We start from the raw sequence: 27,936 nt of genomic DNA, 5'->3' as shown, positions 1-27,936 counted from the left end.
GTATTTATTCTCCTCAGCGTGTCCAGTGCCAGTCCCCAGTGCCTCCAGCGCAGTGACTGACAGCTCCTGTGGCAGCTCCCCATGCGTCCGATACAACTCCCCTCCTGTGAGTTTGATATTACTTTATGAATCCTCATTCAAAAGGGATTACACTTACACTGTAATAAAGGAAATAAAATACTAACCATTTTATTTCAATTTTATTTATAAAGGCCAATATCACAAATCACAATTTTGCCTCAGAGGGCTTTACAGCATACAACATCCCTCTGTCCTTTTGACACTCACAGTGGATAAGGAAAAACTTCCCAAAACTGAGCAACTGAGGAAGGTTCCCTCTTCCAGGATGAACAGACGTGCAATAGATGTCATACAGAACAGATCAACATAATAAATTTACAGTATTCCATTTGACAAAATGAGACATAAAGAGAGATGCAGGACAGACAGTAATGACAATAGCTTACAACAACATTAATTTAAGTAATAATATTATTATAATAAATATGGCCATTGTGGTCCAATGTGTTGTAATTCTATGTTAATATATGATAGTATATATGTGACAATAATAATCATATATGTATAATAACAATAGAAGTATGACTAATGATAACAGCAGCAGTAGGCAGTATCAGGCAGGACCATGGCAGCAGCGCAACCACGTCACACAATCCAGGCACAGCTGCTATATGAGTTAACCTGCCAGACAGTGGAGCACAAAGGCTCTGGAGAAGAAGCAGAGTTAGTGACATGCAGTAGAGCCGAGTTAGCGAGATGCAGTAACAGGAACAGTATTATGAATACTGCTGCTTTAAGAGCTAAAGCTAATGCTACTAAAATGTTAATATACTGAACAAAATCTTGAACGCAACAATTTTGTTTTTGCTCCTGTTTTAACGGGTTTAAGTTAAAGATCTACGACCACTTTTATGCACTGAAAAGATGTATTTCTCTCAATTTTTGGTCACAGATTTGTTAAATCTGTGTTAGAGAGCATTTATTCTGTGGCATACCAAGATGCTGATTTAACAGCATCATTACTACACAGGTGTGCATTGGGATGGGACTATATGTGCAGTCTGATCACAATCATCTCAATTTTTAGGGAGTGTGCCATTGGCATGCTGACTGCAGGAACGTCCACCAGAGCTATTGGCAGTGAACTGAATGTTCATTTCACTACCATAAGCCAGCCCAATGTTGTTTCTGTGAATTTGGCACAACATCCAACCAGCCTCACAATGGCAGACCATGTTTAACTACACCAGCTTAGGATTTCCAGATCCAGCATTTTCACCTGCAAGACCGTCTGAGACTAGCCACCTGAACAGCTGATGCAACACTTGGTTTGCACATCCAAAGAATTTTGCAAAAACTATCAGAAATCGTCTCAGGGAAGCTCGTCTGCATGCTCATCATCATCACCAGAGTCTTGACCTGACAGTTGGTTGTCATTGTAACCAACTTGTGCACTTATGTGACATCTGTGGCATTGTGATGTGTGATCAAACTGCACATTTTAGAGTGGCCTTTTATTGTGACCATCCCAAGACACACCTGTGGTGTAATGCTGTTTAATGCGCATCTTGATATGCCACACCTGTCAGCTAGATGGATTATCTTGGAAACGGACAAGTGTTTACTGACACGGATTTGAACACATTTGAGACCAAAATTTGAGAGAAATAGATTTATTCAGTGCACAAAAAGTCTTAGATCTTTAACCTTGACCTGTGAAAAATGGGAGCAAAAGCAAAAATGTGTGTTGAAAAATGTTTGCACAGTGGTACATCTCATCTCACAGCAGCAGTTGGAATGCAGGGCAAGCTAATTTCCCAGGATGTCAGTGTTCTCTCTAACAATGTGATAACATTAGCTTGACAGTCAGCACTGCCCTGCCTGGAAGCCTTAATTGCATCATTCATTACCCCCCCCCCCCCCCCTTCTCTCTCTCTCTCTCTCTCTCTCTCGCTCTCTCTCTCTCTCTATCTCTCTCTCTCTCTCTCTCTCTCTCTCTCTCTGTGTCTGTGAACACACAGTCTCTTCCGGACATGCAGACACTAGCAGAAGATGGTCTGTCATCCCCTCCACTCGGTTCGCCTAGCTTCCTGCAGCTGTCTAAAGAGTCTGCAGGAAGCACCAGCAGTAAGAACTCGTCCTGTGACACTGACGACTTTGTCCTGGTGCCTCACATCTCTACTGACAGTTGTAAGTGCCAACACACATACTTATATTGTTATATTGTCAGACACCCACGATAATAGTTGAGAACAACAGGGCTAAGATCCTGTGGGCCTTCAAGTTCCAGAGTGACAAGCAGCTGCTAGCTAACCAACCAGACGTAGTGGTGGCTGACAAGGAGCAGAAGAGGGCAGTTGTGGTAGATGGGGCAATCCCAGCTGACAGTAACATCAGGAAGAAAGAGCATGAAAAGACTAAAAAGTACTAGAGGCTGAAGGAACAACTAGAACAGATGTGGAAGGTGAGGTCCAAAGTGGTCCAAGTGGTAATCGGAGCACTGGGGGCTGTGACCACCAAACTGGGAGACTGGCACCAGCAGATTCCAGATAAAACATCTTAGGTCTCTGTCTAGAAGAGTGCAGTCCTAGGAACAGCTAAGATACTGCGCAGAACTCTCACACTCCCAGGCCTCTGGTAGAGGACCTGAGCTTGAGGAAACACACCACCGCCCCCACCAAGTGAGGCTGAGAGGGAATTTTTTTTATATACACACACAAATATATATATATATATATATGTCTGTGTGTGTGTGTGTGTGTGTGTGTGCGTATATATATATGATGGTAGATGTGGTGATACCAGCTGACAGCAACATCAGAGAGAAGGAACATGAAAAGTTGGAGAAGTATCAACAGTTGAAAGAACAGCTGGATCAGATGTGGAAGGTCAAAGTTGACGTGGTCCTGTGGAAGTAGGTACACTCAGGGCATTGACCCCCAAACTGGTGGGTGTCTGAGTGGCTTCGGCATGTTCCAGGAACAACATTTGAAGCCTCAGTCCAGAAGTGTGCTGTCCTAGGAAGAGCTTTATATGAACACCATTGCTCTCTTCTGGTGTTTGTCAACCACCACTATGTCCAGTTGGTTAGCCAGCAGCTGTTTGTCAGTCTGGGAGCTGAAGTCCCGCAGGATCTTAGCCCTGTTATTGTCAGCCACCTTTGGTTGTGTGTCCCATTGGCATTTGGGTACCTCGATCCCATACTGGGTACAAATGTTCCTGTACACTATCCCAGCCACTTGTTTGTGCCTCTCCATGCATGCTGATCCTGCTTGCATCTTACACCCTGCCACTATGTGCTAGACCGTCTCAGGGGCATCTTTGCACAGCCCACACCTTGGGTCTGATCTGCTGTGGTAAACCCTGGCCTTTGTGGCCCTTGTGCTTTAGGCCTGTTCTTGTGCTGCGATGATTGATGCCTCTGTGCTGTCTGTCAGTCCAGCATTCTCCAGCCACTGGTAGGTCTTCTTGATATCAGCCACTTCCTCTATCTGACGGTGCCCCTGGATTTTGGATGTTTCATCCTGGATAGTGACTCTGATGCTAGTCTTCGGCTTCCTTCTTTCCACTTAGTATATAGCCTCAGGGTGCTGGACATGGGGTGGAACCCTCCATGCATGGTGAGGAGCTTTCTTGTGTTTGTATCGGTGGCTTCTATCTCCTCTTTTGGCCAGCTTACGATCCCAGCTGGGTATCTGATGACTGGCACTATACATGTTGATGGTTTGGACCTTGTTCTGACCATTCAGCTGACTTCTCAGGACTTGCCTTACTCTCTGGAGGTATTTGGTTGTGGTCGACTTTCTTGTGGCCTCCTCATGATTTCCATTAGCCTGTTGGATCCCAAGTTACTTGTAGCTGTCCTGGATATCACCCCTGTGTTGCCCTCTGGTAGGTCAACTCCCTCAGTTCTGATCATCTTGCCTCTCTTTGATACCATCCGGCCACACTTTCATTTATGTAGAGCAGATGGCTGATTGTTACCCCACTTCAGAATCGGTATCCATAGCCAATCTTCTTGATGATCTGACTGAGGGGATTCAGGCCTATGCAGAACAGCAGTGGTGACAGTGCACCCCCTTGATATATGCTGCATTTGATGTTGACTTGGGCAATCTGCTTTGAGTTGGCCTCTAGGGTCATCTTCCACATTCAAGTGGAGTTCTTTATGAAGGCTCTTAGTGTTCTGTTGATTTTATATAGTTCTAAACATTCTAGTATCCACGTGTGTGGCATTGAGTCATAGGCTTTCTTATGGTCAATCCAAGTGGTTCACAGGTTGGTCTTCCTGTTCTTGCAGTCTCTGGCGATTGCTCTGTCGACCAGTAGCTGGTGCTTGGCTCCTCTAATGTTACTGCTAATTCCTTTCTGTGCCTCGCTCATGTATTGGACCATATGCCTGGCTATGATGCCTGACAGGAGCTTCCATGTTGTGCAGAGACAGGTTATCTGTCTGTAGTTGGATGGGATGGTTCCCTTCTGGGGGTCTGTCATGATCAGGACTGTCACGGCCTGTGACAAGAGCTGTTAGTCTTTGTTTGGCAGCTCCAAGTGCCTCAGGAATGGAGAGCTTGTTGTATTTCCCTGGTACCCCTTTATTCACCATGTTCCCTCTGTGTAGCTCTGCTAGTTGGCTAACTTCTCTCTGTGTTGCCTTTATCTTGGCCTCCAACCGTCTGGAGGGTGTTGGTTCTTCTGTACTATGTCCATCTTGTATCCAAACATCTCCAGGATTACTGTTGCTGTACTCTTAATCAGCTTGTTGGTCTCAGTGATGGTCCTTGTAGGGATAGTATTAATTATTCACATCTAGCAGATCATCCGATGGTACTTGGCAACTCAGCTTCGGGATTCGTCAGAGGCTCCAGGTTTCCAGTTTGTTCATGATCTTCCTTCTCAGGTCAGCTGCTTTTACATTGAGGTTGTTTTTATCTACTGGGGCTTGGTACCCAATCTCAGATTGTAGGGGTGATGATGACATCCCCCCGCTGACCCGTCGTCCCGGCTCCCCCTTGCCATGGCATTGTTGAAGTATTTCATTGATCTCTAGTTGGAACACTGTGCTACCAGATGTTTCTTAGTTAGTGTAGATTGTGGGTTTCGAAGTATCCATGAGTCCCACATTCTCTGCATATATCCCTTCTCACTGGGATTGCTGGTATAGAAGCATTCCATCATATCCGTGTTGTCCATGTATGTCTTGTTACAGTAAGCCATTTGTCATCAGATTGCCCTGGTTCCCTGGCAACTGACGCGGACCTTGTTAACCTGGGCAACGTCTGGGCTGGTATGAGTCTATCAGTATTGTAATCACTCATATCTGAGGTAGTCAGGTATAGCATTATTTAAGGCTGTGCAATTAATTGTCTGGTGATCGGGATTACGATTTTGAGGTCAAACGATTTCAAAATTAATGAAATCGAGGGTAAATTGATTTTTGGTCACAGACGCCTGGAGATGTTATTTTGTCTTCTACGAAAGCCGCGCATGCGCAATACTGCCCCCTCCCCTCCCCTCCTCTCCTCTATTCACTCCACGAGCCAGTGAGGAGTAGGTGAACTATGAATAATGCGAGGGGCAGGTGATCGCAAAAGATTTCAAAAACAGTGTGCGGAAAATGGCAGAGGGAGAGCGACAGAGGCTGGTCTGTGTCTGTGTGTGTACAGAAAGCAGAGGAGAATTGTAAACGCGCGACCATGTAGAGACAGAAATGACATGCCGTCGTGTAAACAATTTAAGTCATCACGTGCGCTGCATAATCGTTTGCATAAACGTGATTTCAATTTTGACCCAGTGATTTATGATTTTTATGATTTTTTCCATAATCGAGCAGCCCTAGCATTATTATATATGGCAAAAATGCCAGGGCCAACTTTTTGTTCCAGTCCACCCCTGCTTATACTAGTTCTATATATGTTATTCTATTTTTTTTTTTTTTTTTCACTTCTCTGTTTATCTGCACATATTATTTCTGTCTTTGTGGTGCTACAACACCTGAATTTTCAGTCTAGGGGTTCAATAAATGCTTATCTAATCAATTTACATACTGCACAGTCACAGACAGAAGATTTACACAGTAAAGGCCAGACTGCTGGGAAGCACCCAAAGCCAGTGGCAGGAGGTGGGGTGGTTGTATATACTGTCTGAAGTACATGTGACCTGTAGACCCAGAAATGAATGACAGACATCTGGTCTTTGCAAGCACGCCAATGTCTTGAAACTGTACTCATTACACACACTAAGCCATGGCTACCGCACACATGTAGTGAGGTGGCATTCACTACCTGCTGTTGATACCTACAGCACACATGTTCCCACACACTCACATAGCACATGTCACAAAATCCACAGCCAGTAGATTAGACAGCTGCTAACCATTTCATGCTGTAATTGTAGACATCAGTCCACAAACAGTAGGTACACACTCTTACCCTCTTGACTGTGAACCCTCATGCTCTGCACCTGCTGCAACACACACACACACACACACACATACACACACACCTGCTAGACCTCCAGTCAAACAATTAACAAAGTGCATAGCACTGGGAGTGTCAGTAAATCCTGTTGCACCTTCATTATTCTTTTTGTTCCTTCTTTCTTTGTCTGTCCTCAGATGACCAGCCAATGGGAGCATGCCGCCGGCTGTCCAGTGAGTTCCTCATGTGTGGTGGGTGAGTACAATGCTGTCCACCAGATATAGATTTGGATAATATACAGAAATACAAAGGTTTATTACAGTCATCACACATACCGTACTTTACAAATTGCATGAGTTCTAATTAATCCAATGCTTAAAGCTATAAACACAGAAATGAAGTTCTAGAAAGAGAAATTAAAACCTATACAGGAAACCTGATTCAATGGGAGGCATTACTGCTTTGACAATAAATGTAAAAGGAATTAAAGCAGTTCGATATTTTGTGAAATATTTGCTTACTTACTGAGAGTTTGTCAGTTGGCTTAGCATAAAGACTGGAAACAAGAAAACAGTTTGGCTTTGTCCAAAGGAAACAATGTTCTTATTAACACTAGGGGTGCACGATAACTATCGGGCCGATAATTATTGGGCTGATAACAGGAAATTATTATATCATTCCGATAAGTCCGATATCATGACGAATAGTCCCGATAACATATATAATTTGGTCATATACTTATGTATATATATATATATATATATATATATATATATATATATTCGGCCGAATATTGCAAAAAAAACACACATTCGGTATTCGGTGGAATAAGTGAAAAGCAAGGCCAAATAATAGCGGCGTGTTTTGATAACGCAATCAAACAGCTTGCGGTGACGGACAGAGTAAAATGTCGGCAGCGTAGCAATAAACAGTAACGGTGAATCCCTCCGGTTGTGGGTTGAACGGAGGTCACAGACACGGACAGGAATACGTATTCCTGTCAAATACGGCGGCGCATTATAACGGCTTACCGGCAACGGAGAAGTCCGGCTCCAGGTGAATAACTTGTTGTCATGACTGCCCAAAAGTACCTGAACAGCCGAGCCATGGCGGCACACAGTATGTAGCGTATCAGAGGAGAAACTTTAGGGACAGTTCTTTACTTATGAAGGGACTTGTCAGGGGAGGAGGGTGGCTGGTTGATTTTTATTTCATTTATTTATTTTATTTTGATCCCCCCCATGTTAATCACTTATTGATGCTGTTTTTGAAGTATGAATAAGTCAATAAGTAATTTATTCCTTTGAAATATCATTGATGTATTATAGAAAAGTGATTATTATTTTATTTTTTTTATTTTTTTTGTTATTATTTTTTTTAACTTCTGGAATGAACTTTTTCAGTTTGTAATCCCAATGCATGTATTTGCATCAGTTCAAGGGGCCTTTATTTTTATATCAATAAGTAATGCACCTTATTTAAATTGATGTTCATTTGAGATATCAAATAGTTTTTTTGTTTGATATCTTGTCGAAAATGTTTGAGATGCTTGCCAATAGTTTTTCATCGGAAAAAATAAATATCTCTTCATTTAAAGAGTCAAAACTGTTTTGGTTTTGTTCATAGTATTGATTGATGTCCGATACCGATAACAAACACACATACATTATGTATGTATGTATGTATATGTGTGTGTGTGTGTGTGTGTGTATATATATATATATATATATATATATATATATATATGTATGTATGTGTGTGTGTGTGTGTGTGTGTGTGTGTGTGTGTGTGTGTGTTTTATCGGTTATCAGTTATCGGTATCGGCCTTTAGGAGCTGAAAGTTATCGGTATCGGTTTAAAAGAAAAGTTATTGTGCATCCCTAATAGCCCCCACACAATACATTAAAACCTAAAATTTCCAGAAGCAGGCTAAACTATTTACTTAGTAGATTTTGGTAGAAACTTTGAATCAAAAATTTGATTAATCATGAATACTTCAAGAAAAAATGTAAGCATTTGTTAGAAAAGTCAATCAATTAAATGTGGGACACATGGCCTTTAAAATGAAAGGTTCAGTATGGAGCAGAGAGAGCAAAAAATTATTTGTCAATCTATGAACACTCTGTTAAAAGTAAATGTTATTTTTGACATTTCTTTTCATTACACCACTAACTTTGATTTTAATGCCAACTGAATATAGCACACGACTGTCACACACATGCACAAGGAAGTTGAGGAGACAGTGACAACATTCTGAGTTTTACAAGCAGCATCTGTCTTCCTAAAATCTATGGAAAATCTGTGGAGTTCTGATAGCACAGATTTCATATGAGCCTGCTAATCAGACACAGTTCATAGAGTATGAGCTTGATGTCGACCAGAGTCAGAGTAAAAAATAGACAGACTGTCCAGTGGGAGTGTGACATGATGCTGAGTCATTTAATTTCACATGCAGCCTTGAATTTAAGTGTACCTGTGTGAGGTAATTTCATCTATTCTTCATGTGTTTTTATGTCAACGAGGCATCCTTTGTTTCTTCCTTTCACTATTTCTGGCTTTCAGACCACCAGCAAAACAACCTCCACTCAGCTTTACACCACATATCACTCACACTCACTGTCCATTTGTCATGACTGAATTGCTCTGCCCACCTCCTAGACTCTACATGATTAGTGAGATATGAATCAGACATAGAGCCAAACAAGGTGGTGCTGTTCTAAATAAAGCACCTGACCCACCAAGGACTGTGGGATAAGAATAGACTTGCATACTCACCAACACACAACAAACTGAGTGTTATTAATGGGCTTCAGCTGTGTATTCAAAGATCAAAACATGCTCACATGCACTGCAAACACATTCTGCTCCCAAAGTGAAGGCAGTTACTGACCTCTTCAGCTTTAAAAATAGTTAGTAGAATTTACTACTAATACTCACCATACTCAATAAACACACCTCATGTCCAGCAGTTATTTCCTGCTGTTTTATGTTCTGCTCATTTAACATTTTTGAACTGTCACTAGCTATATTTCATCAGACACGAATTGTTTCTTCTTTCTCCAACTAAATTGGTCTTAAATTTAGTATCAGGTCAAAAAGGCTGCTATTAATCCAGATTTTTCTTATTGCCAACAAGTCCAATGAAAAGACTGAAACTATCAATGTGAAGGTACATTTCTCAATATAATTGGACTTTCCCACTCTGTCCTTGGCCTTCAGCCTCATGCCCATTGGTTCTTGCTGAAGATGTAAATCCTGGAGACAATAGGGCAACTATGATGTCTCTTTATACTGCCTTTGCTTTTTACACAGAACCAAACAACAGCGGCATCAATGGCATTAACATGGCAATAACAAACATTTACGGTCCCTGTTACATGGCTGCTGATCTCGTCCTCTGCTTGGAGGATAAGGAGCTCCTGGACCTCAATATTTCATCACTTATGGACATTTTCAGCTGCTGTTCTTTTTCTTTGATATAGCTACTAACTGCTGTCGGCTACTTTATAAATCTCCCGCGGTGGGTTGCACACATAACACGTCATCAAAACGCCTCATCCGTGCCACCCATGAAGTCGTCCTGCTAGCTGTCCCATTAATAGAGACATCATTCTGCACTGTTACTACCTCTGATGCTGCCTTAAAGTTGAGACAACTTTTTCCCCCCATTCCATGGGGAGACAGAACGGTGAACGGTGAGGGGGCATAACAGTGTGAAAGTCCCACCTTCAAGAGCTAGTAGCCCCTTTTATACTGCATCTCCAAGATGCTGTTCACACCATTATGGTGTCTAGCTGTTCTGTATAATAGGTACAGTTGTGGACTGGGGGGACAGAGTGGTCTCACCTTAGATTCAGCATTGGAAGTAGTAACAGTACCAAAATTATGTCTTTATAAACGGGACAGCCAGTAGGACAGGATCATGGATGACATGGGTATGACATTTTGATGACGTGTTAAGTGTGTGACCCATCGTGGGAGATCTGAAAAGTAGCCTGTAGCAGTTAGCAGCCAACTTAAACAGAAGAGCAGCCCCTGAAACTGTCTGCAAATTGTGAAAACAATGAGGTCCGGGAGCTCTTTACCCTCTGAGCACAGGACAAGATCAGCCGTCATATGACAGAAACGGTAAATAATTGTTTAGCCATGTTATTGTTAACAAAGTGCTGCTGACACATCTGTTGTATGTCACACTAAGGGCAGACACTGTTGTTTTAAACATCATGTCTGTCACGCCTCTTTGATTTTGCGGTGCCGGCATGCTGTCCAAAATCCCACACTGGAACAACATGATGCCGCCATTGTTCAGTTATGTGTAAAAATGCAAAGGCATTATAAAGAAGAGATTTCATAGTGTCCTTAAAGCATGATCACTGTGTAAAAGGGGCTATTGTTTTTGATCTTCCCCTTCTCATTTGTTAATAACCTGCAGTCAGACACTGCTTTATAGTTACTCTATCTCCCTTCTGTCCTGTTTGCATATGTAAACAGCCTTAAGCTAAACTGTTCTCTTTCCCCTCTGTTCCCTTTGTCATTGCACTCACTCTTTTTTTGTCTCTGTTGCTGTTCTGTCTCATTGTCCTCTGGCTGATCATGCTGACATCTTTACTCACTCCCTCTGCTGACCTTTTACAGTCTCTCCATAGCAATATCTGTTTTCTGCTTGCCTAATTAGTTGACAATTGAAACAGGAAGAACCAGGTTTTTCTTCACTACAGGAGGTGTCCCTTGCAATTTAGTAGCATCAGCCCCACTATTAAAGAGCTTCTGTATCACAGCCTTGTTTATCCTCTGAGCCCTGTTTGTCCTATATTGATTGGAGTTGAGGAAAAGGATAGATGGAGGGCAGTGTGTGTTTGGGGAGTTGGAGAGAAAATAAGATGTCTGGAGCGAGATGATCATTGTTAATAAAGCAAGAAATTGGTGGATGGACAAACAAGGTAATGTAAGGAAAAGGGGAAGATGAATGAGGAGTATCAGAAGTGACAAATTATAAAAAAGAAAGAGGCTGGAACTCTTTAGCTACTTGGTAGAAAACAGGTCAGTGGAGTGGCAACTGACTTAAGTTCAAGTCTCTGTCCTTAAAAAAGCAGCTGTTCACTGACCTATAAATTCTCTATCTCTCTTTTTAACAAGGAAGCAACAGAGCACAGCATTCTTCTCCATCCTAAACCTTGGCTGGGATCAATAAAGCTTTTAGCAACCAGGAGAAAAATAGAAACCCTCTATCATGGGATACTGTATCATATGTCTTCTTGATCTGTGTTTAGTGTGTGGAGAAGGACAGCATGTGGCCATGTTTGTATTTTTGATTTGAAGGAATAAACAAAACGACTCCTCTCTGGCTCTTTGTCTGGACTAGTCTTTGCCTCACGTGTCCTCCTCCTCTCTCCCTTGTAGACCCTCCCAGGCTTTTACATCATTACATAATACTGGTTTCCAACTGGTGCCACTCTCTAACGGCCATTTTCTTCACTCCTCCTCTTTTTTTGCATTCTACATGTAAGTAAAGGTCCTCTGTGGGTGACTCGGTCATGACTCAATGTTTGAGAACATTCTGTCTCTTCTGGAATAACAAAAGAATGCAAATGAGCTGTGCCTCTCTGCACTTCCCCTTCTGTGTCTGCTGAACACAGAAGACGTCCCTTGCACGTGCTATTAACTGCCCCTGCCTCTAGCCCTGCCCCCAGCAGCATGAGCTTTAAGTTGATTGGTGCTGCCTTGTGTTTACATGGAGGCCCCCCCCCTTTTTTTCCACTGCCCTCATGATCGACCGGGCTAAACTTAACTTCCTCAACCTGCTTTTACACGGCAAGTGATCAAAGAACATGAAGCCATAGAGGCAAACTCCCTACATTTTACTCTTGTCCTTGTTTATGTTTTATTTATTACATAAGCAGCAGCTGGAGTTTTAAGTTATTATGGGTGTTGACACCCCTGAAGATGCCCTGCAGATATGGAAGCAGAAGCACTTTCGTGCGGACTGACTAACTGCCTTCATCTCCCCATTCTGTCCCTCCAGGCAGCTGCAGCCTATCCCCGGACAGACCCCGATGGTATCCCCACGGGCTGAGACCACCCCAATCCCTGTTCCTACCCAGATCCGTAACTACCAGCGCATCAAGCAAAATCTGTCTAGCAGCCCGACAACCACACTGTACAGCTCCCCCAGGTAAGAACAGTTTGTGCTCTTGGTGCTGGATAGTTCTGACTTAACTTTTATTATATATACCTGTTTAGTGATTAGTAATGAAACACCTGAAATGGGCACTTATTTGTTGACCTTTTGTCGTGTTACTAATATTATTCTAAACACTTGGGAGTGAACTTTCTGACTAGGTAATGAAAGCCCAGGCTGTTATTTCATCAGCCATAAAGTTTCACTGAAATTACATCAGATACAGTACATACCTGCCAGAGTTGGTGGCTCCTCACCCTGTTGCTGGGAGGGTTTGTTGGTGGTTTTATGTAAAGATAAAGCAGATGGGAGGGCAGAGGAAGAAAGAAGAGTGGCACCTTGTTACACAGGAAAATTAGTTCTGTTCCTCCTGTTACCAGTCTATTGTCTGAAACAGAGAATACTAGGGCTACTGTAGGCTTTAATCAGCTGTAAATGCGCTCATTATTTAAAGGTTGTATTGTGTTGGCGTCTGTGTGGGCTTGTGTTTGTCTGGTAATTTAATTGTTTTATCATTAAATTCCTCCTGTGGTGATTGTAGCCATGGAAATAAGGATTTGCATAATGTTTCTGGAGTAGCAGCTCGTTTAATAGAGGATTGAGTCCTAATACCTGGATATGAGTTAGTTAATTTTAGCACTGCTGGTTCCACTGTCTCAGAGTCAGTGTGTTTTTGGTTAGATGCCTGAAATAAAGTCTGTGGTCAACATAAGCTAAAGAGACTTTAATGTTTTATTCTGTGACATAAAATATGACAGTAAATCCCCCCCTGTGAATTTTAAAACTTTATGTGCTTTAAAAAAGGGGGTTGCTAACAAGTGGCAAAATGAGACTATGGAACGTCATCATGCTGAGCATGTCTTTACTGCCTAGTAGTGGTAGGGATGCTAAACCATGGGGGCTGTAAACGCATAATCATCCACAGTGAGATGTTAGATGAAGAGCTGCAGACAACAGGCTCTTAACTGCACCCACCTCTGCAAACAGCTTACCTCCAACAAGTAAACTTCTGTCATTAATTATTTTGATTAGTTCAGTGTTGATTGAGACAAAGCATTTTCGTCATGGCTCTGAAACTGGAATGAATTCTATGTATGTTATGAGTGTTTGTGTTTTCTAGGTCTGCCACTGTGAGGCGCTCCAACACTAGTCCTATGGGGTTTCCCAAGGTGGGCTCGGGGTCCCCCAGCTCTGCAGATATCCCTCAGACAGTAGGCAGACGTCTCTCCACTGGCAGCTCCCGTCCCTACTCCCCTTCACCTCTTGGTAAGGGCATGTCTAGACATCTTTTTAATAACACCTTCCAGACATGCATTAAACATGTCCAGCAGCTCACAATGAAAATAACTTTGTTTGCAGTGGGCACTATCCCTGAGCAGCTGGGTCACTGCTGCTGTCACCTGCAGAACCACGAGCCTCGCAGCCGCAGCTCCTCGGGAGGTCAGTTCACAGGCAAAACTTCAGCTGTCCCTACATAGCCTGGTGACTGGGTTAACCCACAGCAAACTGTGCCAACTGTAGGTGAATGTGGGCTGTTGAAACAGCAAATGGTTTAAGGTATTAAAGCACAGACAGTTAATGTCAAAGCTGGAGTGCATATACATGCAAAGTGTAGGTTATAGTTTGCAAAAGAAGTTAAACTGAACAGGACACAAATCCATATAGCCCCTTGCCAAAAAGCCAGTACAGAAATACCACACAGTATAATATGATATGCATTGGCATTTACAATAGTTAGTATTAGCATTAACTGCAGTTAGTTGTTTTGATTCTCTCTTGTGTGTCATGACTGTATCATTGACAAAGCATATGAGTCATAAGGAGTCAAGGTTTTTGTGTCTGACGCTGCTGTTATATTAAGACTAGAGATGTCGTAGATCTTCTTGGCTGTTTGTGTCAAGAGGTTTGCGATCATAGTGACCATTTTATTAAAAGATGGGTAGTGTACTGTCAGTAGAGTCTTGTCTTTTGTACTGTAGCTGGTTGGGTAGAAACTGTGATGGAGCAAAGCTCATAAAAGTTTTTTCTCCCATGTAGAGAAAGGGTTAGAGCTGAAGACTGCCTTAAGCTGAGAGACAAATGAGACACGAAAGCCCTTTTTACACTGCCTGTTCAAGGCGAAGTATCACGCTGTTATGCCGCCTCGCTGTTCTGTATTAAAGATACAATTGTGAAATGAGGGGATGGATAGGTCTGGCCTCTGTAGCAACAGCACCAAAACGATGTCTGTATAAATGGGACAGCCAGCAGGACGGCAGCATATATGTGATGTTTTGACAACGTGTTATGCATGCGAGCCACCGCGGGAGATTTAAAAAGTAGCTGCCAGCTGTTAGCAGCTAACTCAAAAAAAAAAAAAAAAAAAAAAAAGAACAACTGAAAATTTTTGTAAATTGGGAAAACGGTGAGGTCTAGGAGCGTCTTACCCTCTGAGCAGAGCACAAGATGAGCTGCCATATAACAGGGTAGGTAAATGATTATTATTGACATGTTATGCCATTGTTATTGTTTATAAGGTGCTGCTGACGTGTGTGTTGTATATCGCACGAGAGGCTGACACTGTTGTGTTACACGTCACGCTTGTCACTTTTTTATTATTATTTTTTTTAAGATTTTTTTTGGGCAGTTTTAGCCTTTAATGGATAGGACAGACAAGTGTGAAAGGGGAGAGAGAGAGGGAGTGACATGCAGCAAAGGGCCACAGGCTGGAGTCGAACCCGGGCCGCTGCGGCAACAGCCTTGTACATGGGGTGTCTGCTCTACCACTAAGCCACCAATGCCCCACGCTTGTCACTTTTGACTATGTGATGCCAGCGTGCTATCTAAAATCACACACTGGAGCAGTATGATGCCGCTGTCGTTTGGTTCTGTGTAAAAATGCAAAGGCAGCATCAAGAGGGGACTTTTTAGTGGTCCTATAGGGCGATGTCTATATAAAAAGGGTTGAAGTTATGTCTCCTCTGACTTGCCAGAGAGAATGCACAAAGATACACTGCCCTTGATTGATCTGAATGGATATTACACAAGTTGCTTATCATACTGCTGTATATGACATGGCTCATCAAATTGAACTGAGCTCTTATCAAGCCCCTCTACGTTTTCAAGGTTCCCCTGTCCCATCCTCTCAACTCCTGGGGGCTCGGCTTCAGAGTGCCCCCACCCTGACTGAGGTCTACCAGACCAGGCAGAAACTCCACAAGCAGTTGTCAGACCCTGTTCAGCCCTCCTCCTCCTCCTCCTCCTGCAGTCATTCCCCTCAGCTCGGGCGGCCAGTCAACCTTGGCTCCTCCCCCACCAAGCTCCTGGGCTCCTCCCCCCGCACATCTGACTGGCTGCAGAAGTCACCGCTGCCCACCATCATTGGCTCCCCAACAAAGGTGAAGTGAAGATATTAAGCGTGCAGATACCAAATAAACTTAAATATCAGTTGTTAAAATTTCCCTGTTATTTGTTTTTTTTCCATTCAGGCCATTTCGGCGCCATTCAAGATCCCTAAAACACAGGCATCCTGTAACCTGATGGCACTGGCTGATAGCCCTGTGCCAACCAAGACATTGGCAGATGCCCGGGATATCTGTGCCCACCACTGCAGCCCATACCTCACCGGACGCCCGGCTGCCCCTGAGGCCAGCAGGACCTTCGGCAGGTAGGACTCACTGAAAAGAACATGTTCTCTGTCTGTTCTCTTTACTTGCCCAGATCTACAGTCTCCCATTACTTTTGTTTTGCACCCATCTCAGCTTCCACCTCAACTGTCACACTGATAAATGAATGTCCACTGATAGCTATTAGGTCTGGTCCAGTCATTGTGCTTCATTGCCATTATGATGGATATGATGCTATTCAGTATACATATACTATTTATTGTACAGTTGATAAGTAAGATATCACTTATCAACCTGATTGAAATCTAATGTTAAACTTTGGACTAGATACAGGAGTTCCTGGAAATGTCTTTTTAGTTACCTACTTGCTTCTTTATCTGTTTTGTCGGTTTACATGGAGTGTTTTAGTTTCACACTGGTTCAGGTTTGTTTCACATGCATTTCTTTAAAGACATGTCTAAATCTAACAGTGACTGCTTCTAAATTGTTGTACTTCCCCAACATAAAGATCAGAGATTTGCAGAAAAGAACAGTTTTAATTTCCAGGTTGTAATCAGTTGAGACCTGTGATACGTCACCCATGTCGTGTATTTACGCGTTTTTCAAGGAACAGGCACTAGGACTTTGTATAACTTTGATCCCCCTCTGTCTAGCCCATATCATGTGACGTCATTTTGTCTATTGTTTAACAACGTGCTGACGTTATCCGTGGTTTCCCATTAGGTCTGTTAGTACAGGTCGTCTATCTGAGCAGCCAATCAGAATCACTCTGGGTGGACAGGCCTATCAGGGCAGCACTGACAGCTTGAATGCAGAGCGACCCATGGACACAGGTATGGGTGCACTGCTGCACACTCAATGGACAGTTACTAAAGGTTTTCTTGGTTCAGGCATTTAGTCAATATGAAATTACTTATGTCTCGTCTGTGTTCTTACATTTAAAAAGATCTGTATAAGGGTCAAAGACAAATAAGGATTTGAAAATTGAAAATAAATCAAATTGGCTAAAAATGCCAATTTAGGCATTTCTATCTTTATTAGAGTGTTCTGTATATAACTCAACAAAAATAATTCATTTTAAAAATGCAATTAACATTTTTCAGTCAATCATATGGATAATTCCATGGAAAATGTCCTTCCTGGGAATGGAATTGAAAATTAATTAAAATGTCTACCATTGTTGGCATATAAAAGTTTATAGATAACTATAGTTAGAGCTCAACAAACAATTACTGCTCAGAAAACATTTTCATTACAATTAATGTAATATATTTGGATATTTATACTGAAATGGGTTCATTAGTTGCTGTTGATCACACAATGTTCCATGCCAAAAAGAGAAAAAAAGATGGAAAATGTCTTAAAATGTTTTATAGTAAAGGTAAAAGGGTTGTTATTGTATCCTCAACTCAAGAAACATGATTGAGTAATATAACATGAAAATCTGGGTTAAATTACTTGACTGACTTGACTTGACTTGACTCATTGTTACCCAGAATGACATACTGCAAGATTTCAAAGTAATTATCATTAAAGGCTGTCTCAGGAACATATTTTTTTCAACAAACATACATAATACAAAGAGACTGACAGCTGTTAAAGATCTGAAAAGATGTTTTTTAATCTTTCATGTCATGCAACAATGTAACTCATTTATCAAGTAATGCAATGATGTTTCCGGATCAAATTGACCCGGTGGATATTTAACCATCTGAAAGTAGTTTAAAACTAGAAAAGCACTCAGAGAGTGCAGACCTCCGCCAAGTAGGTGATATTCCCTCCCCCTCTGCATCAGATTTTGCAGCCTGCATCACAATTAGGTTTCTTTGCATCACTATCATTATTAGGTTATATATGCCTTCACAAGGTAGACACTGTGGTGTATTTACTTCGTTTTTATTTTGTACCAACACAGAATATAATCTTTTTTGTATTTTTCACAGTCTTTTTTCCAACACAGAACATTAATTTCAACTTTAGAATTTAACAATATTTAGCAAGTAGAACAAGACGTGCTTTCTGGCCACCAGATGGCGCTATTTTCACCGTCTTAATTGCTGCTGAGGCTGTCAGACCATAGACGTTATTTATTATTTTATCCACTTTGCTTCAACCGATCACCACCAAAATTTTATCTGTTCCTTGTCCCATTATCCACCTTTCCTGGAAATTTCGTCAAAATCCGTTTTTAACTTTTTTGAGTTATTTTGCAGACAAACAAACAAACAAACAAACAAACAAACAAATGAACAAATGAACAAACAGACAAACAGAACAACGCCGGTGGAAACATAACCTCTTTGGTGGAGGTAAATATATTTCTCTCTATAAACATTATCGTTAGCTCAATTTATATTAATACAATCATTATTTAATGTAATCAAGTGTTTCACCCCTTACAGATCATGGTTTACTTATGAGAATTCACTCGTTTTTCATTAAAAAATAACTTTCAAACTGATTTTTTTTAGTACACTGGCAAAAATGAGGCATTCAATATTCTATCTGGCCATTTTTTGATATGAATGTTTCTCTTGGAGTTGATGGTCTGAAAATTCATCATCATGATCAGAGTTGATATGAAGATCATCTTCATTTTCAGACAATTCCTCCTCATCTTCACTATCCTGATCAAGGATGTTCCAGAGCCTCCTGGGCTGTCATTCTCTTCTCTTGTGTCTCGATTTGCAAGAAATGTGATATTCCTACCCTTCCTCCATTATGACTGTCGTGTCAGTAGTCATTTTCGTTTACATGTTCATTACACTAATCAAGTCCAGCAGAAACAGTTTCATGCTCTAAAACTTAATAAAAACATGTTTTCTGTGTTCTTAAACATTGAAATGGGTCAGTTTGACCCACAACATAACAGGAGGGTTAACTAAAACATCTAAGCCTTTTGCAATGTGTGTAAACCTATTTTGATTTTTTTTTCCTTTTTACTGATCTGCCTTCACTAAATCACAATACCTTGCTCTCTTTTCCTCAAGATACTCAGCCCTAGCTTGTGGATCAGCATTCTTCCTAGCCCTGTATAGTCTCTGCCTCTCTTTATCAGACAGTGGCATCTGGAAGAACAAAACAAAAAACTGTACTAAAACCTTATTAAAAACATAAATATTAGATTATAGCATTATTATTGGTTCATTTTTGGACTATAAATTCACAAAAATCTATGATAATGGCCTGTGTTCATTGAATAAGATAAATTCAAGATAAATAACAGAAAATACCATAAAAGTTAAAAAAAAAAATACATAACATAAATACATATTGTTATTAATATAATATAACAATATCAAGTCAATGCCTAAAAAGCTACAGATACTAATACAAATCTGCACTGATAAACATGTCCACTCTGGATAACAGAGGACATGTCCTGGGTAACAGAAGATCTTTGTTATCCAGGGAGGACATATCGTTATCCAGGAAGGACAAAAAAACAATTTTCCCTTTATAATCAGGCTTTAACTAGGCCTACTGTGGAAAACTATAACTTAAACTTCAACGCATCAGTGTAATATTTCACATGAAATAGGTAGTTTTTAAATATATAAACATCATAAATGTTTTATTAGTGTTATCCAGAAAGACACATGATTTGAGGACATATCGCACCAGTGACTGAAAAGGTCAAAATATCAACATTTTAAGAGAGAATTTTTGACCTTGTAATGTGTTTTGGGGGTCCTTCAGAATCTTCTGGCTGATACAGCAGTCTGTCACATGACTATCCAAATCCAAATATGGTAATATATAGCCACTATAGACTGTTACCCAGGAAGGACATTATGGAAATCCATCTGTGGAGACAAAAGTATTTCTTGCGTTAAAATGTAAATAACCTTAGCATTGTTTCTATATTTGCATATGTCATTGCAAACATTAACACAATTATGCCCCAGTAGATAATTAATCCTTTCATTAAGATTTCTGACATTTTTTGCATATTTTTGTACTTAGATTTAAGCAGGGACGTTACCCAGGAAGGACAATTTGGTACTTTTGAGCTCAATAGCTCCTTAAATTTTCATTTCTTATAGTGAATACTCATATGAGTAAGTAAAGAGGGGAGAGTTGAGTAACATAATGTAGTGTTTTGAAATATTTATATATTTTTAACAATATAAATATGCTTTGGACACCAGAATTGACATGCCACGTCTTTGACCCATAAACATAATAGCTGAATTAAACTGTTTCGTCTTACAGTGTATTTAATGCTTTTTCATGCCTCCGCACCAGCAATAGCTGTGTTTTCGGGTTGTCCATCCATCTGTCACAATTTTGTGAACATGATATCTCAAGAACGCCTCAAGAGAATTTCTACACATTTGGCTCAAACGTCCACTTGGACTCAAGAATGAACTGATCAGAATTTGGTGGTCGAAGCAGGTCAAGGTTGCTGTGACCTCAAAAAAAAATTATTTTTGGCCATAACTGAAGAATTCATACACTAATTAGGACAAAATTTCACACAAATATCTAATAGCATAAAATGATGAAGTGCTTACAATTTATATCCAAAAGGTCAAAGATCAGCTTCACTGTGACATCATTATGTTCTGAATAAAACACTTTTCTTGCTATTATTCAGTGCTGTAATGCAGGAACAGAAAGGGAGACATTTGGCGAGACACTGAATTGATGTGTGTGAAGCATCCATGTTTTCACAGACATGGATGTAAACTGTAGCGGCAACTTGACTGGTTCGCAGAGGCATAGAACTGCAAGGCTGTAATTCTAGTTTTATTATCATCATCATTATTATTATTATTATTATTATTGTTATTATCATTATTGAAGCTTAATTTAAACTTCATCTTCATTTAAGAATTAAAACAGTCAAATGCCTTCTTCCAAAGCCCCTGCAGGTCCCAGTGGCCATGTTCCCGGTGGGTCAGCAAGTCCCCGTACAGTCCTTTTCACTGTGGGTTCACCACCAAACAGCAGCACTCCTCCTACCTGCAGCCATCTGGGCACACGACCACGCACCACTTCAGGTGAGGACCGTTCACCTGAGCTGAGGTAGTATGCAAATAAATAAGCACTTAGAGGCAAGAAGGCTGTGAGGTTTTCTTAGTGAAGTAGTATTTGTCAGATGTAATTAATCTCTCCCCTCCCCATCTTTCTCTCAGTGGGATCCAACAGTTCAGCTGGCTCCCTGTGTTCCACTAGTGGCCGGGTTTATGTCGGTTCTCCTCCAGGCATGGCCATGGGCTCCTCTCCTCCAGGAGGTTTTGGGGGCGGGCAGGCTGTCCCCGGGACTGAGGGGGCACCCAGCAGCCTGCGCTACGTTCCCTATGGTACCTCCCCTCCCAGCTTGGAGGGATTCATCACATTTGAAGCCCCTGAGCTGCCCGAGGAGACCCTCATGGAGGTGAGGAGGTTTGAGTTCAAAAGTTTGGTGTCTATTTTTCCTCACTTAATCGAGAAATTGATCAATTAGGGCATGTGTCCGCATAGCATTTTTCTTCAGTAGAAAAGCGGTGGCAGAGCGCTGGAGAAATAAAAGAAAGCGCCCCTGGTGCTTTTTCTATCACAATATCTTGATACTACTGTTAGCTAAGTAGCGAAAGTAATGCTGCATTTACAGAGGGTTTACTACACAGTTAACAAGGTTACAACGCGTACAGGGATAAAAGCACAACACTCACCAACAACATTCAGTGTCTAGCTGATCTTCTCCCACCTTTTCTGTGTTTGTTGTGATAGTTTATGATTGACATACAGTGTCTAAAGACGTGGCAATGATGTCACTAGCGCCTGTAAGCAAAGTTCAAAGATTTTCAGTGCTCGGAGGGGCTGCACATAACAGCTGGAGTGCTTTAAAAAACGACGCTGGGTGTGGCACCTTTTCTCCAGGTGGCAGTATTTGCTCTCCTCATTGGGAACAATTGAAAAAACAAAATCGACACTAAGGCAAAAACACTATGTGGACACAGGCCCTTAGACAACTTAATGACTCACTTGTACACTCTTCTCATCTTCTTCTGTGTTTTAATTCTACTCTTTGTCATGTCTGATCCAGCGGGAGCATACAGACACCCTGATGCACCTAAGGATGATACTTTCGTTCACTGACTGTGTACTGGAGATGGCAGCAGTGCGAGCTGGAGGGACGGAGCTTGGTGTGTCGGCCGCTTCCCTCTACCCTCCACAGGATAGTGTGGTTGTGGACCAGATCAGCCAGCTCAGCAAAGAGTGGGGGTAAGGAATGAATAAAGTCTCTTCTGACTCACTGATAATCTCATATAGATAATGATGTCATGTAGTCTGAGGAGGCTCTTTGTTCACTGGTGTTGCTACTGTGTGTTCTACTGTATTTTATGTATGTACTTGCGCAGTATAAATTGTATGGTTGTGCTGCCCCCTACAGGCAGGTGGAGCAGTTGGTGCTCTATATGAAGGCAGCTCAGCTCCTGGCTTCCTCCCTCCATCTGGCTAAAGCTCAGATTAAATCAGCCAAGCTCAATCCTTCCACTGCTGTCAAACAGGGTGAGGACATTTAATTTGTCATCACTTGACTTAAACTGTGACCAATGCATTAAAATGGAAACTGTAGGTGAGAAAAGAGGAGAAATATGCTTTTCACGCATTTAATCAGCAGCAGAAAGACACAGTATGTAAAACATTTCTAACTTTCAAATACAAGTTTATGCAAAAATACCAATCCCAAATCTTGTTTTCTCTCAGTGGTGAAGGGTCTGAATGAGCGCTACAAAAGCTGCATCTCCCTCTGTCGGCAGTTGACTGACAAACTCAACCACTTCTTCTCCGATAAGCAGCGTTTTGTGGATGAAATCAACAGCGTCACTGCAGAGAAGCTCATCTATAATTATGCGGTGGAGATGGTGAGTCTCACATACACAGTACAGAAACAAAAATGTTCAGGGCTTAGAGTGACAAAATGACTGTAGTCTGGTATTAATTCTAGTCATTTACACCAGGTTTTTCAAACAATGTGTTTAGTTAAGTGCAGCAGTAATCTATACTGGTCAGCCTAATGCGATGCTGTATGTGTGTTTCAGGTTCAGTCAGCAGCTCTGGATGAGATGTTCAAGCAAACAGAAGATATAGCATACCGCTACAGCAAGGCTGCAATGCTGCTGGACGGCCTGTCCAAGATCCTTCAGGACCCCACTGACATTGAGAACGTGGTCAAGTGTGAGTACAAACTCTGAGGCACACACACACTCACAGTACTTCACAACAGACTTTATGCAGGAAACGTTTAAATGACAGATTGGGTCTCAACTGGCATTTCCGAATGATTTAAGAGAATTTGTCAAATTCACTGTCTTCCTGAAATTACAGCTATCTGGGTATAAGAAAAATTCCCGACCTGTCTTACAAGTCATGTACAGAGCTGACCGTTCAACATGGGGAATATACTTGTTGGACTTGTTGGCCCCATTGACCAATTTAAACAGGTTTTGTGATGTTTTGACGATGAATTTCTGATTTATGGTGTAATTTTTGTTGTGCCATTAGATACCAATAAAGTTCTGACAAGTTTTGATAAGGTTGGTCCAATAGTGAGTCACAGAAATTGTTTTTTTGTAAAGCACACTGACTAAGAGAGCTATCAAATCAAAAACACAGACAACCAAATAACCCGGACCTTCGCCATCAATACTGTAAAACATTAAACCAATACAAAAGAACACTGAGAACAAAAAGAGAGAAACATATCCAACACCAACTTGATGTAATTGAAAGTCCATTGGCATGTTGGGGTCAACATTTTCAGGGTGTCACACGGAGACACCAATTATGTTGGGAACAACAATATTAGGCCTCACCAAGGGGACACCATTGAAGTTGTAAACTGGCTATCAGAAATAATTATTAATAATAATTAATAATTATGTTAAATAATGTGACTTAATTAACATTAAATCACCTCGTGGGGAACCATTCCTGTAAAGGGAAAATGATAGCCAGTTAAAGATATCAGTCTCATAAAATACGCTAAACTATTAATTTGGAGTTTTGATTAATAATTAAATTAATGACAACAACCAAAATTAACAGTAAAGCTGGAGGATTTCGGAGTTCTTGACGCAGCAGAGGTTGGCTATTCATTCACTCTTGTGCAACATTAAACAGACAGTAGGTATGATTCCAAAGAATTATATTTATTCACAAAGTAAACAAAGCAAAACAAACTCACTAATTCTAACTAACTATGTACAAGCTTGGTGTGTGTGTGTGTGTGTGTGTGTGTGTGTGTGGGTGTGGGTGTGTGTGTGTGTGCGAGAGAGAGAGACGAAGGCGGGTGTGGTGATCAAAGTGCTGTTTGGCCTACAAAACAAAATGGCTGACAACAGAGCTACAGGATGGCCGATTCAAAGGTGGCTTCAGGTCAGGGGAGGTGTTTGTCTGACTGTGTGGTCAGGACCATAGATGTCATATACAGTAGATACCTCGTTGACGTCTTCGGCCCGTTTCAGCAATGCGTCAACGTCGCCGCCATCTTGGGGAGGTCACGGCCGGCTGACTAGTACTGTTGTGTATGGAGATAAGTCTTCAGCAAACTTGGCGTGCTCACTCAAAAGTCTCAAAGCGTAATTGGGTGCCGGTCCAAAAAAATTACAGCAAAGCAGAAAAACCCGACAGCACTCACTAATAAGTATAATACTTTTTAATATAGTGGATTGCACAGCAGCAGTCGAATGGACGCATCTCAGCTCATAGCCGTGCTCAGCGTTAAATGGTTTGTGGGCGTGTGTCCCTTTCAACAGAAACCAGCTGGTTCAGATTAACATTAAAAACAATACAAATATGGATCATTCATAAATGCAACCTCAGTGATACATCAAATAGTCAAGCACAAAAGCACAATATACAATACAATATATATATATATATATATATATGTTTGTGTGTATATGTGTGTATATATACACCACACACACACACACACACACATATATATATATATATATATATATATAGCATAAGGTGTCTTCACATCTATCTGCTCCATGTACACTGTACATGTCAGCTGTACACTGACTGCTTTAAGTTATATCAAAGTGTCATTTCTATAGTGTTGTCCCATGAAAAGATAAAATGAAATATTTGCAAAATGGGAGGGGTGTACTGTACTCACTTATGTGAGATACTAATATATATATATATATATATATATATATATATATATATATATAGTATGTATAAATTATATATAACATCTGGGCTGTTCCTTGCGATAGTCTGGCGACCTGTCCAGGGTGTACCCTGCCTCTCGCCCGATGTCAGCTGGGATAGGCTCCAGCCCCCCCGCGACCCTCAAGAGGATGAAGCGGTTAGAAGATGAATGAAGATCTGGGCTGTTCCAGGCCCAGCAGGAAAGAAGTGTGAGCTGTTCGGCAGCTCCTGAGTAAGAGAAAGATTGTCTGAAGGGAGCAGATCTTCTACAGATGCCTGTGACATCACAGAGTCACGTGTCACTGTAAAAGTCCTGTCCAATCAAGTTTGGCGACTGTTCTCACTGAGGTGAGAAATAGCTCTCTTTGTCTGAAGAACAAAGAGCATGCAGAGAAGAGAAGCCTTCACATGTCCAGTTTAGATTTTAACAAATGACAAATCTTCTGTGGTCCTGTGAATCCCAACAGGCACAACACATTTCTGGAAATATTGGTACTACCTCACTAAACCACAGCAAGATACTTATTCAAAATGGTCAAATATGGAAAAATCAGTTTGAAAATCTATACAGAGAAATAAATCTGAATTCAACCCAACAGGACCACTGTAAAAAAACTCCAGACTTTAGAATCTGTGATTAAACAGAACCAAAATCCTCTGGACTTTCCAATCACAGAGCAGTGATTAGAGTTATTAGCAAAAATCCAGAACCTGTGCACAAAAAAGGCCAGTGGTCCTGATGGTATCTTATGTGAAATGCTGTGCTATACTAAAATTAACTTTGTTCTCAGTGTTGGTTATTTCCCCGACATCTGAAGCCAAGGAATCTTGACACTGATATTCAAAAATGGAGACAAACTTGACCTGGAAAACTACCGGGGTATATGTATAAGCAGTAATTTAGGAAAGTTGCTCTGCAGCATCATCAACCACTGACTACAAGACTTCCTCCACCAACATAACATCCTGAGTAGAAGTCAGATTGGATTCACACCAAAACATCGAACCACAGATCATATTTATACCCTCCATAGCCTAATTAACAAACAAGTCCACCAAAACAAGAACATTTTTTCTTGCTTCAATGACTTAAAAAAAGCATTTGACTCAATCTAGCATCAAGGCCTTTTCCTAAAACTATGAAAAAATGGAGTAGGAGGCAAAACATATGATGTAGTCAAATCAATGTATGCCAATAATAAATGTGCAGTCAAAATCGGCAGCAGAGAAACAGATCATTTCCAGCAGGGTCGAAGGGTAAGACAGGGCTGCAGCCTCAGCCCCACCCTGTTTGATATTTATATAAATGACCTGGCAAAGTCCGTAGAGCTTTCTGTCATCCCCGGAGTATTACTAGGTGACACCGAGATAAAATGTCTGCTGTTTGCTGACGATATGATCCTGCTTGCACCAACCGCAGATGCTCTCCAACTGCAGCTGGATCATCTGCAAAGATTCTGCTTGATGTGGGCCCTGTCGGTTAATATGGAAAACACCAGAGTTATAAAAATAATGCAAACTATAATCGAACCTATTATTCTAGATGGCAGTGAAGTATGGGGTCCCCTCAACAATCAAGAATTCAAGAAAGGGGACAAGCACCCAATAGAAACGCTGCACTTAGAAATGTGCAGAAACGTTTTGAAAGTACGTAGAAACAGGGGCGTCATGCAACCCCAAAATGTGAGGGGGCACAAATTTTTTAGGGGGATGCCCTCAAATCACTTATTTTGGGCCCCTGCTGCACAACGCCTTGAGGTTGGATAGGGCCCAAACACAAAACCGACCCCCCCCCCCCCCGTCCAGACACACACACACACACACACTCTTAACGCATCTACACCTTGCCATTTAAACTATTTTGTGTAAACAAACCCTAGCAGCTAGGAAAATATTGCAAACATAGCTAAGCTTATTGTGTTGCATAAAATATTTGGCTACACGCTAACGTTAATACACACAAACGAACCCAGGTCGGTTTCCACTACTGACAGCAAAACGTAACGTAACGTGACGTAGATAACGTTAGCCAATGTTATTGGCAACCGCGTGCCAAGGCAATAAAAAAGGACACATCATACACACTCACTCATCTTGTTAGGCGGCCTAATGTTGAAACACAGATACACCAAAATAAATAAAGCTGTGAGCGGTCACATGATCGGCCAAAGATCGTTTATTATCAAGATGGTTGCTATGTTGCCGTGTGTGATCACTACTAACAGGAAATCTCCCCTAAATCGTAATAAATAATGCATAAATTACCATTTATGCATTTTATGCAAGTTACGGCCACTAAATGGGCCTGAGATGAAGGAGAACCTGTGTTTACTGCAGAAAACACACAAAATTGTCTGTGAACCTCATGTAAATGTTAGGGTTGTACTGTGGCTCTCTGCCTCACTGCAAACAAGCCAAGGACTTGTCCGTTGCATTGTTAAAACGTGATGACGTTGACAAGCGTCCAGCGCAGATTTTGAACATGGGGCTATAGCGCCATCTACTGGCCCTCTACTGGCACTCACGAAGTAGTCCTACTGCCAACAGAACAAAG

At 41.3% G+C, this 27,936-nt stretch overlaps 1 protein-coding gene across 3 annotated transcripts in view; it reads left to right on the top strand.

Annotated features, from left to right (window-relative positions):
* The window catches only part of ulk2 (unc-51 like autophagy activating kinase 2), a 102,031-nt gene that overhangs the window by 66,571 nt on the left and 7,524 nt on the right, over positions 1-27,936 (top strand). For 2 of the 3 annotated variants that reach the window (XM_049576742.1, XM_049576741.1), the window contains 16 exons: positions 18-106; positions 2,043-2,211; positions 6,638-6,695; positions 11,841-11,942; positions 12,463-12,612; positions 13,739-13,884; positions 13,978-14,058; positions 15,724-15,995; positions 16,086-16,264; positions 16,947-17,056; positions 21,092-21,229; positions 21,365-21,606; positions 22,258-22,436; positions 22,606-22,724; positions 22,923-23,080; positions 23,258-23,393. In XM_049576742.1, coding sequence (XP_049432699.1) covers positions 18-106; positions 2,043-2,211; positions 6,638-6,695; positions 11,841-11,942; positions 12,463-12,612; positions 13,739-13,884; positions 13,978-14,058; positions 15,724-15,995; positions 16,086-16,264; positions 16,947-17,056; positions 21,092-21,229; positions 21,365-21,606; positions 22,258-22,436; positions 22,606-22,724; positions 22,923-23,080; positions 23,258-23,393 — 2,328 coding nt within the window. The remainder of the gene's footprint in view (positions 1-17; positions 107-2,042; positions 2,212-6,637; positions 6,696-11,840; positions 11,943-12,462; positions 12,613-13,738; positions 13,885-13,977; positions 14,059-15,723; positions 15,996-16,085; positions 16,265-16,946; positions 17,057-21,091; positions 21,230-21,364; positions 21,607-22,257; positions 22,437-22,605; positions 22,725-22,922; positions 23,081-23,257; positions 23,394-27,936) is intronic. The other variant, XM_049576743.1, reaches the window with a different exon arrangement.

This window comes from Epinephelus fuscoguttatus, linkage group LG5 (genome assembly GCF_011397635.1).
Source record: "Epinephelus fuscoguttatus linkage group LG5, E.fuscoguttatus.final_Chr_v1".
Lineage (NCBI taxonomy): Eukaryota > Metazoa > Chordata > Actinopteri > Perciformes > Serranidae > Epinephelus > Epinephelus fuscoguttatus.
Note: the sequence above shows the minus strand (reverse complement) of the source record. Positions and strands in the feature narration are given on the sequence as shown.